The 12,144-nt window shown below is 43.9% G+C and overlaps 1 protein-coding gene across 1 annotated transcript in view; it reads right to left on the bottom strand.

The window, feature by feature from the left end:
- The window catches only part of TC2N (tandem C2 domains, nuclear), a 101,089-nt gene that overhangs the window by 22,564 nt on the left and 66,381 nt on the right, over positions 1 to 12,144 (bottom strand). Inside the window, exon 10 of the mRNA XM_030213828.1 lies at positions 5,754 to 5,945. Within this exon, the coding sequence (XP_030069688.1) occupies positions 5,754 to 5,945 (192 nt within the window). The remainder of the gene's footprint in view (positions 1 to 5,753; positions 5,946 to 12,144) is intronic.

Here is a 12,144-nt window from a genome sequence, read left to right as displayed (position 1 = left end):
AGGAAGTCAGAGCTTGGCTTCACTGACGTCAGTGTCCTCAGAACGTTGAGGGTGAGTTTTATTATAGTAGATATAACATAGAGGTCCACCCACTTTAGATCACAATTGGGGCTCATTTTCAAAGCACTTAGCCTTCCAAAGCTCCATAGGAACTGTAATTGGAAGAGGGCCCCTCAGAACAAACCACCACTATTAAGGCAATATCGTTTGTTTGTTGCCCGGTGGGATAGCACCTCTTTCACAGGGCTTCCTCTTGTGTGTATGTGTACGTGCTATTGCCACGCTACCAAAGTGCTTAACAAATACTTATAACCAGTGCTCATAAAAAAAACGTGAACTTATCTTTAAGACGATTACTTGCTGCTCTGTCTTTCTTATTTTGTTTCTTATTTTTTCTTTTTTTTTTCTCTTCACTCACTCGAATAGAGCACCTTCATTTCATTCAACTCCCGGTCTCACAAATGTAAATCCATCAAGCTTCCCCTCATCACGCCCGACACCGCGGGTTTCAATGATTTCTTCAGGGACTCGGGTTAAACACCATGCCAACCTTTTTTTTTTTTTTTTTTTTAAGGATAGCCAATAGCTATCAACTGAGACCAAGTCACCATAGGCTCTTTAATGCCTCTCATGCACAGCACTAGACTCATATGCTGCTACTTATCCTCAAAAAAGAAATAAAATTAAGGGGCCCTTTTACTAAAGGGCTGTAGGGCTACCCTTGGCTTGGTGCGGTGAATCGGCCCTACCTAGGGTTACCATATGGCTCCAGAAAAAGGATGTATTGCTATTCTTAATACGATTTTAGGAGATGGCTTACCCTGTTTTTTAATAACGATTTTTTTTAATCTCTTATTTTTCATTTTATGGGTTGGTAGGATCCATATTTAGTTGTTCTGATTAATTTCCATTAGTTTTTTTTTTTACCTTTTTAGAAGCTTATAAGATGTTCCACATGCGTTTTAAGGAATCTCTGACACTCTGAGGTTGGAACGCATGGATGACATCATTGGAACACATATTTTAGCTCTCTAAGCCTGCTTATAATCGAAATAGAAAAACGCCTATATTGTGACCCAAATTGGGAGATAGACGTTTATCTCACAAAAGCGAATAAAGCTGTATAATCGAAAGCCGAATTTGGACGTTTTCAACTGCACTCCGTCGCGGATGCGGACAAAGTTGATGGGGGCGTGTCGAAGGCGTGGTGAAGGCGGAACTGGGGCGTGATTATCGGCCGATCAGAGATGGGCGCCTTTTGCCAATAATGGAAAAAAAATATGCGTTTTTAGCGAGAATTTAGGGCACTTTTCCTGGACCCTGTTTTTCCACAAATAAGGCCCCAAAAGTGCCCTAAATGACCAGATGACCACTGGAGGGAATCGGGGATGACCTCCCCTGACTCCCCCAGTGATCACAAACCCCCTCCCACCACAAAATATGCCATTTCACAACTGTTTATTTTCACCCTCAAATGTCATACCCACCTCCCTGGCAGCAGTATGCAGGTCCCTGGAGCAGTTGTTAGGGGGTGCAGTGGACTTCAGGCAGGTGGACCCAAGCCCATCCCTCCCCTACCTGTTACAATTGTGCTGCTTAATGCTTATTAGTCGTCCAACCCCCCAAACCCACTGTACCCACATGTAGGTGCCCCCCTTCACCCCTTAGGGCTATAGTAATGGTGTAGACTTGTGGGCAGTGGGTTTTGAGGGGGATTTGGGGGGCTCAACACACAAGGGAAGGGTGCTATGCACCTGGGAGCTCTTTTACCTTTTTTTTTTGTTTTTGTAAAAGTGCTCCCTAGGGTGCCCGGTTGGTGTCCTGGCATGTGAGGGGGGACAGTGCACTACGAATCCTGGCCCCTCCCACGAACAAATGCCTTGGATTTATTCGTTTTTGAGCTGGGCGCTTTCATTTTCCATTATCGCTGAAAAACAAAAACGCTCAGCTCACAAATTGTCGAATAAAACATGGACGTCTATTTTTTTCGAAAATATGGTTCGGTCCGCCCCTTCACGGACCCGTTCTCGGAGATAAACGCCCATGGAGATAGACGTTTTCGTTCGATTATGCCCCTCCATGTGTTCCACCACAATTTTTATCACTTTTTTTTTGTTTCTAAGATGTTTTAAGGAGTTATTTTTGCAGCGATTTTAGTTGGTATGGATCCTAGAACATCTCAGGGTGTTCATTTTATATTTTTATTTTCAATCATTTTAGCGATCTTCCATGGATGTAAATAGTGGCAATTTTTTTTGTTTAAGGGCACTCTCTAGTTATTTTTGTAGTTAATCTGTATATCAGGCACATGTTTTTAACCAGTTTTTAAGCTAGGATGACTTATTTTGAACTGATTTTTAAGGTTTTTTTTTAAACACTAATTTTGCATGCATGACCTCAGGATACATATAAGCTTGGTTGCTACAGCAAGTTTGCTTTCACTATAACCTCAGCGTTTTTTTTTTTTGAGAGACTGTTCCCAGAATCTGTAAGTATATTGAGAACTTTTTATGGATTTATTTTATTTCTTAGCCGTGTTAGGCAGCTTTTATCATCTGTGGTGTTTTACTTTCTGTTTTAGAGCTTTCCATGTTTTAAGAGCCACACCAGCCTGGCTATTTTTGAAGTTTTAAATCAGCTGGGTAAGCCTCTCTGTTTGTTTTACCATTTCACCATTACACATTGTTTTAGCATCTAGACATTCACGTGTTTTAACATGGTGCTGTTATTAAGAGTTTCTCTGGTGTTCTTAAAGCTTATTTATTTATTTTAATTTTCCTTTTAAAGATATGCTTTATTCACATTTGCACATTGTTTCATTACCTAGGTAATTAGAGCTTTCTTAGCTTGGGGTTGCTCTGTATGTTTGTTTGTTTATTTATTTATTTGTTACCCCACATTTTCCCACCTATTTGCAGGCTCAATGTGGCTTACATGGTACCGGAGAGGTGTTGATAGACTCTGGAGTAAAACAAATACAAATAATAATGTTCCTTTTGTGTGTTTTCAGTTTATTTATTTATTTTTTTTTTACTATGCATTTTACACAGTATGTTGTTTTTAGATACTGAATGATTTTATTTTCATTTACAGTGACCCACTGCCCCTGACGCAGCTATTTTTATACTGGCGAATCATGGCCATGTCAGGCACTTTATGTTGAATATCTACTAATAAAGATATTGTTTTTTTTTTTTTACAAAGTCTACCTTGTTGTTTTATCTTCCACTAGTAAATGAGGCCCGTTTCTGACACAAATGAAACGGGCGCTAGCAAGGTTGTTGTCAGAGTGTGTATGTTTGAGAGTGTGTGTGAGAGTGACTGTGTGTGTGAGAGAGAGAGTGAATGTGTTTGTGACAGAGTGAGACTGCTGGGTGCAAGTGTGTGTGCTCTGTCCCCTGCCCCCCCTGCAGCCACCCAGCGACTCTCCTCTCTCCCCTGCTCCCCCTGCAGCCACCCAGCGATTATACTATTTTCTTGCCCCCCCCCTTGTATCCACCCAGGGATGCTCTTCTGTCCCCTGCCCCCCCTCCCGCCACCCAGTGAGTCTCCTCTGTCCCCTGCTCCCCCTGCAGCCACCCAGTGATTCTCCTCTCTCCCCGGCTCCCCCCTGCAGCCACCCAGCGATTGTCGTCTGTTCCCTGCCCCCCCTGCAGCCACCCAGCGATTGTTCTCTCTCCCCTGCCCCCCCTCTAGACATCCAGTGATTCTAGTTTTTACTGTGGCCCCCCTCCAGCCACCCAGCGACTCTCCTCTCTCCCCTGCTCCCCCTGCAGCCACCCAGCGATTATACTATTTTCTTGCCCCCCCCCCTTGTATCCACCCAGGGATGCTCTTCTGTCCCCTGCCCCCCCTCCCGCCACCCAGTGAGTCTCCTCTGTCCCCTGCTCCCCCTGCAGCCACCCAGTGATTCTCCTCTCTCCCCGGCTCCCCCTGCAGCCACCCAGCGATTGTCGTCTGTTCCCTGCCCCCCCTGCAGCCACCCAGCGATTGTTCTCTCTCCCCTGCCCCCCCTCTAGACATCCAGTGATTCTAGTTTTTACTGTGGCCCCCCTCCAGCCACCCAGCGATTCTCCGTTTTACCTTGCCCCCACCGATGCTCGTCTCCCGTGCCCCATTGATTCGCCGCTGTGCACCTGCCCTCCCATCTGCGGTTGGTCAGCTGTTGCGTGCGACGTGCGTAGGGTGAGTGATGCGATTCGGTGAGTGTCAGTGCTCCGCCCTCGACGTCATCACGTTGTTACGTAAGGGCAGGGCAGACACTCATGGGCAAACAGCGATCTACAAAACTACACACTTAGAACTTGGAGACTTCTGGTTCCGCCTTCATTAGAACGTTGGAGGTGCGTTTTATATATAGAGATTTGCAATAACATAGCCTTCCCCCAGGACAGGGTAAAAGTGTGTTTTATGAATGAACTTACATACTTGACTCAAGCCGTGACTAAGGAGGGGAAAATTTAGTCATTTGAGTCTCTCCAACTCACTTACAGGTTACCTCCAGCTCAGTCCTTTGCCTACTTACAACTTCGACATTATGTTTCTTCCCTAACCTGATCTAATGGAAGATGTGGCAGACATGTTGGCGGAGGCTTACACGCTGGGATCATAGCAATCTGTGCCTCTAAAATACCACCATCAGTATTTGAAAGACACTACGCCTGAGCTGGACTATCAACTCTTGGCGACCTGCCGGTCTCAAGATCTTCAGTGTACGATAACAGTAGAACATTGCCAACGTTACATCAAGCAACTCCACTCTCAACGATCGTCCATGCAACAGAGAGAAATGCTTTATAAATTTATGCTATGACTCCATTACTCACTGCTTCATGTGTGCAGGGCAACTCTAGTACAGAGTGCCAATTGTGTTCAATTTGGAGCCTCTTCAGCTACACTTGGCCCTGTGTTTTGGTCTTGCCCTGTAATAAGCAATTTCTGGAAATGGGTTCTACGGGCAGTGGATACTTACTGGAGCTGTACAGCTACCTATGACCCGTTGTTCCTTTTTAACTGATATACTTACACGGGTCCATCACCTGTGGGCTTTAAGAGTTTCTTTCAGCAAGATGTTCTTTTTGGTATCAAGGTAAGAAAATTAACCTGGCTGACGGATTCCAGCCCAACAGTGTCACGCTGGAGATCACTCTTATCGCTCCAGATGCGCTTAGACAGACAAGGGATTACAATTCTGGATAGTGTGCTGGGCTGCCAGTTTCATGAGACTTGGGAGCCTTTTTGGCTTACTCTGCTTTCTAAAGCCAGGCGCAATCTATTAAATATCTAGACTTGAACCTCAACTGTCTGGAACCACTAAAGGGATGGATGGAGGGGGGGATGGATACTAAGTTATAATATTAAAGTATGTTACTGATTTATTTCTGTTTTGAAACTTCAATAAAAAAGATTTAAACATAAAAAACACACAGTGGCGTACCAAGGGGGGGGCGGTGGGGGCGGTCCGCCCCGGGTGCACGCTGCTGGGGGGGTGCTGTGTGCCGGTCAGCATCGTTGGTTTCCAAGCTCCCTCTGCCCTGGAACAGGAAGTAACCTGTTCCGGGGCAGAGGGAGCATGGAAACCAACGACGCTGACCGGCGCGTGGCACCCCTCCAGGGGCGTGCACCCGGGGGGTTCTTTTGCCAGGGGGGGTCGGGCTGCACGGGGGGGGGGGGCGGGGCGCATCGGCGATCCGCCCCAGGTGTCAGCGCCCCTCGGAACGCCACTGAAAACACATAAGATGCCTGCCACTCACCAAGGCTTTTGAAGCATGTGTTATGTCCAGCCAATGGTCAGACTCCTCAGAACTGAGCTCTCGAAGGGAAACTGAACACTGTCCTATTGTCCTCTTCCGGGGAGTGTGGATCTGAACTTTAAATAACAGCCTCACAGTCTGCAGGTTCTGCAGCTTGAGAGCAAACACAAAGGTTTCCATGAATTCTATGTCCTGCAAAAAAAGAAAAAGAAAAGAGGAGAGCACATGCACACAGGTCAGTACCTGAAAACATCCACTGAGAGCAGCAACAGCAATGCAGAGGGGGATGGGGAGTGCTGAATCAGCCCTAAAGTGACTGCTATATATTTAACGGGACATGTAACAATCAGAGCATGCCTGCTAATTAATGACCTCTAAAAATGTACTGTAGCATCTCCCCATATACATAGCAACATGTGTAAATGGCAATTTCCAAAAGCTCCTATTTACATTTGTAGATGACTGAGATGCAAAGAAGTCAAGGGGTGAGTTTTGGGTAGCCCAAAAATTTTATATATGTATTTGATGGGAGTACATGTAAACAAATATCACCACTGTGCTCCATACCAGCTCAGAAGCACGTATAGGAGCCAGTGCAATAAAGTGTAGGAGGCTCTGAGCACAGCTTATCTATTTATTTAGATATTTGGCTCACCTTTTTTTCAGTTCTGGCTCAAGGTGAATTACATTAATACATTAAGGCACAGCATGTATTTCCCTGCCTCTAAAGAGCACACAATCAGCATGGCAGTCAGTGGCTTAGATCAAGGAGGTTTAATAGACAGGAATGGAACTGAGCCTATGTACTCCAATGTAAGCAAGGAAGCCAATTAGGTTAATCTCTGTTTCCACTCCCTCGCACAACCGTCATCTCTGGTACACTCAAAACAAAGGGGCCCTTTTTATTAAGGCGTGTAGGCACCTAAGCGCGTCCAACACACGTCAATTTGGAACTACTGCCCAGCTACCGCATGCCCCGGGGGCGGTAATTCCATTTTTTAATGCGCGGCAGAAAATATATATATTTTTTTACCACACGGCGCTAACCGGGAGGTAATCGGCAGTGTACGTGCACTGATGATTACCTTACCGCTAAGTCAATGGGTGACGGTAAGGTCTCAGGACACGTGCCAGTTTTTATTCTGCTGCATTATCTATTTACGGACAAAAAAAAGAAGGCGTTTTTTGCAGGCGCGCTGAAAAATGGACCTGCTCGCATCCAATACATGTGCCTACAACAGAGCAGGCCATTTTTCAGTGCACCTTAGTAAAAAGACCCCAAAGCAAGCAAACCTATGAACTGCTGCATCCATGTTGTCATCCTTTATTGTTGGTCCATCTGTAACAAGTCTAAAGCTGTTTCAATCGGAGAGGCAGTGCCTTAAAAGGTGGAGGACAAAAGATTTTTTTTAACTTATTAGACAGATTTTTAATATATTTGAAAACTTCACATATGTAGATATAAATATCATCTCTATATTACACCAGGGATTTTCAAACTAATACAAAATTGTTCAATATCCAAAACAGTTTTACAAAAATATATATACGTTATGTGAATGTCTCTCTTTGTTCATTAAAGAATTCAATCAACGAATTCCTTGCTTCTAAATTAATCAACACGGAACCTCAAAGCTCCTAATATCTATATATCAAAGCCCTATTAAAATCAGGAGTAGAGTACTATCATGGGTCCCAGTGAAAGAAGCAATGGAGAAAAAAAGACCAAATGCAAAACACTCACATATAAGTAACAAAAACGAGTGATCTAAAAAACTCACTATCTCCTTCACTAATTGTATTAATAAACAAAGTGAGACAAAAATCACGTAACCAAAAAATACCGGGAAAACCCTGGAAAACCTACTCACGATTCAACCTATGAAAAACTCAGGATCCTCCCCTGAAATAACAATTGAGTATCACTAAAATAACTTAAAAAAATTTATTATAGCTGGTAGAAACAGAAATTTTAAACTCTGTATTTTGTGCTCATTTTTCTACACTAAAATCTAAATAAACAAATAATTACACTATATATAAAATAGATGACCAAATTTCAGTTAGGATATCCTGTTTCCTGATGGATTCATCTTAATTGATGTTGTAATCTGCCTTGGGAAGCCTGGTGTTATAAAGATGACGGAATATATTGAAATTAAATAGGAATAAAATTAAACTCTCCTTTTATTGGGACACATGGAATCACATCTTCATCTGTTTTGTAGAAGTTTACATTTTAGATACACAAATGGATTATTTTGTTTCAAACATATTTCAGGGTCAAGTGGTTTTATAATTCAAAATAAAAATAAATACTTTGTTTCATGCAGATCTCTTTTGTTTAAACATAACTAAATGGGCTATAAGCCCCCAATGCAGTCCACTGGTTTTCTCATATTTTGTTCCTGTGATGACTTATACTGTGCCAAAACTGAAAACTCTTTCTCTCTATCTGGTCGTTAATAAAAGGAGCTCATTGTGAACACTATCCACCCTAAAAGGTTGTTTTGTGGCTGTACATGAGGAATTGTGATATTGAATAAATAAGTGTATGTTTGTGTCCCTAGTCATGCATGTTGTAATACTAAGGCCAATTAAGGAACAGGTTATTTTGAGTCAGTGTTCATTGGACCAAACTTGCTTTCCTTGTGCCATCACTATCTAATGGGTAGGTATTGTCTTAAAAAGTGGAGGTTAAAAGATTTTTTTTTACATTTAAATCACACAGACGGGCATAATCAAACGCCCATCTTCCTGGGCGGCCATACGAAAGGGCGGGACAAACCGTATTTTTGAAAACGATGGGCGCCCATCTTTTTTTCGATAGTACGGGTTGTGCGGGGCAAATGCCTAGGATTTGGGCGTTTTTGAGCTGGGCACTATCGGTTTTTAGCGATAATGGAAACCGAAGGCGCCCATCTCAAAAACGAACAAATCCAAAGCATTGGCTCATGGGAGGGGCCAGGATTCGTAGTGCACTGGTCCCCCTCACATGCCAGGACACCAACTGGGCACCCTAGGGGGCACTTTTACAAATTAAAAAAGAACATTAAAAGAGTTCCCAGGTGCTTAGCACCCTTCCCTTGTGTGCTGAGCCCCCCAAATCCCCCCCAAAACCCACTGCCCACAAGTCTACACCATTACCATAGCCCTACGGGGTGAAGGGGGGCACCTACATGTGGGTACAGTAGGTTTGGGGTTTTTTTTGAGGGCTCAGCATTAAGCACCACAAGTGTAACAGGTAGGGGGGATAGGCCTGGGTCCACCTGCCTGAAGTCCACTGCACCCACTAACAACTGCTCCATGGACCTGCATACTGCTGTGATGGAGCTGGGTAAGTTAAGGCTGGCATACAGGCTGGAAAAAAAATTTTTTTAAGTTCTTTTTTTTTGGTGGGAGGGGGTTAGTGACCACTGGGGGAGTCAGGGGAGGTCATCCCCGATTCTCTACGGTGGTCAGCTGGGCAGTTGGGGCACTTTTTGGGGACTTGTTTGTGAAAAAAAGGGTCCAAAAAGTGCCCTAAATTCTTGCTACTGGTGCCCATTTGTTTTCCATTATCGGCCGAAGGCGCCCATCTCCCCTTGGCCGATAAACACGCCCCAGTCCCGCCCCGTCAACTTTGCCCGTTTCCGCAACGGAGTGCAGTTGAAGGCGCCCAAAATCGGCTTTCAATTATACCGATTTGGGCGCCTTTGCAAGATGGGCGCCCATCTCCCGATTTGGGTCAAAATATGGGCACCCATCACTTTCGAAAATAAGCTGGACATTATCTTAAGCAAAGCCGGGTTTAATGTGGCTTACATTTGAAAATTCAGTAAGACATAATAATAGAATTCAGTTATATCATGGGAGCAAATAGATGGATATGTCTGAAACATTTAACAAAGTTGAGATTAGCATATATACCCAACTGGGCTTTTAAAAGTTTATCCTTTAATGATGCCACATGTTCAGAAATATTAGCCATAAGTATAGGCAGTTATTCAAAGATTATCACATGCACACACCAGAACAAGCATCCATCACATTGCAAAAGTAAACAACAACTTCTACAGAGTATATCCAAAATTACATTTTTATTGCCTTATTTCCATCTTCCAAAATTCCAGACAGCATATTGTTCAGCTATTGTACCTTAAATATAAATCAATATGTACAAATCAGCAGGACCCAAAGAACTCCAAAAGAAGTAAAGTCAGAAACAACACGGTTTATATAACTAATTGTTCAACCACCGTTAGAATTCACCTTTGGCTTAAAAAGCAAAACCATGTGCATGTAAGCTCTGTATAAACAAATTAAAACAATCAAAGTTTAAAGCAAATACTCATAATATGTAATATGTGGTAGCAATAATAAAACAATGATGGAATATTCACATAGCAGGAAGCCTGAGCCAACAGATTTATTTTCCACTAAACATAATTAACTTGGCTGCTAATATTGTGCTGAACTGGACAATGTTGGCATATTTAAATTGACTCAGGACTTCTGCATGAGAGGAGCTCTCCCCTCATTAATTAATATCTTTCTTTTAAACAGTAGTAATAAACAATATTAAGTGCATTTTTATAATACACCACTCACACCTCAGTGTTTGCTTCAGAACTATAATTCAAATTTCACTACTTGCAAATAAACCTTTCTAACTCACGTCAATCATATAACTATGGAGAGGAAAACACTTCAGACACTCAATGACCCCCTACTTAATATTTAATAGTGGGTATCTTGCTGCTCAGCGCTTACTTTTGAAAATAAAATTTTCTTAATGTAAACCTGCTGGCAAGCATCCTCATCCTATATAATAATTCTCACCTCCAACGTTCTGACTTGCTGCCTGTACCATGGCTCATTCTGAGTTGGTCAGGATGGCTCCGTAGATCAGGCTGACATCACCGTAGCCATTATGATGTCAACTTCTGAACCCGGGGGAAAAAAACATGCCTCACAGCTGATCCATGTTCAGTGGAGGGTCGCTGGACATGGGTGGCTGGAGGGGAGGCAGGGGAGAGAGAAGGGTCACTGGACATGGGTGGCTGGAAGGGGGGCAGGGGAGAGAGGAGGGTCACTGGACATGGGTGGCTGGAGGGGGGGCAGGGGAGAGAGGAGGGTCGCTGGACATGGGTGGTTGGAGGGGGGAAGAGACAGGGGGTCGCTGGACATGGGTAGCTGGAGGGGGGCAGGGCAGAGAGGAGGGTTGCTGGACATGGGTAGCTGCAGGGGGGGCAGGGGGAGAGGAGGGTCGCTGGACATGGGTGGCTGGAGGGGGCGCAGAGGATAGAGGAGGGTCTCTGGGCATGGGTAGCTGGAGGGGGCAGGGGAGAGGAGGGTCACTGGACATGGGTGGCTGGAGGGGGGGCAAAGGATAGAGGAGGGTCGCTGGACATGAGTAGCTGGAGGGGGGGCAGGGGAGAGAGGAGGGTCGCTGGACATGGTTGGCAGGAGGGGGGCAGGGGAGAGAGGAAGGTCGCTGGACATGGTTGGCAGGAGGGGGGCAGGGGAGAGAGGAGGTTCGCTGGACATGGGTGACTGCAGTAGGCGCAGGGGGAGAGGAGGTTCGCTGGACATGGGTGGCTGCAGGGGGAGAGGAGGGTCGCTGGACATGGGTGGCTGCAGGGGAGCCGAAGAAAACCTTGCTAGCGCCCGTTTCATTTGTGTCAGAAACGGGCCTTTTTTTACTAGTGAGTCATAAAAACCTCTCCAATGTGTGCCTTCTTACTTAGTATGTTATTTTTCTTTCTTAATTTGTTCTTCTTAACATTCTTACCAAAATACTCTGGCATTTTGATAAGAATGTTAAGAAGAACAAATTAAGAAAGAAAAATAACTTACTAAGTAAGAAGGCACACATTGGAGAGGTTTTTATGACTCATGATGATGCTCTCCAGCAGGTTTACATTAAGAAACATTTATTTTCAAAAGTAAGCGCTGAGCAGCAAGATACCCACTATTAAATATTAAGTAGGGGGTCATTGAGTGTCTGAAGTCTTTTCCTATCCATAGTTATATGATTGACGTGAGTAAGAAAGGTTTATTTGCAAGTAGTGAAATTATAATACACCACTACAATCTACAAAACAAAGGAGCAAGTTCCCACAAACCACCTTTCTCTTTTGATCTAGTCACAGGAAAAAAAAAAAAAGATTTTAAATGCTCCCAGGTTTCAACCTAATTCATGTTAAATGTGGGATATAACTGCCGTAAATAAGTAAATTAACAAATAGAAACTCTGAATGTTGAGCAGCTGGTTCTCATAACATGATGTCTGTTTTAGTGACCCTTTACCAGGAGAAAACAAATCTCTGCACGAATATAACACATGCTAGGATGTCCCTATTACCAGCCCCTCCAAATGACACACTGATTACGATTTATAATAAATTAC

This window comes from Microcaecilia unicolor, chromosome 9, assembly GCF_901765095.1.
Source record: "Microcaecilia unicolor chromosome 9, aMicUni1.1, whole genome shotgun sequence".
Taxonomy (NCBI): Eukaryota; Metazoa; Chordata; class Amphibia; order Gymnophiona; family Siphonopidae; genus Microcaecilia; species Microcaecilia unicolor.
Note: the sequence above shows the minus strand (reverse complement) of the source record. Positions and strands in the feature narration are given on the sequence as shown.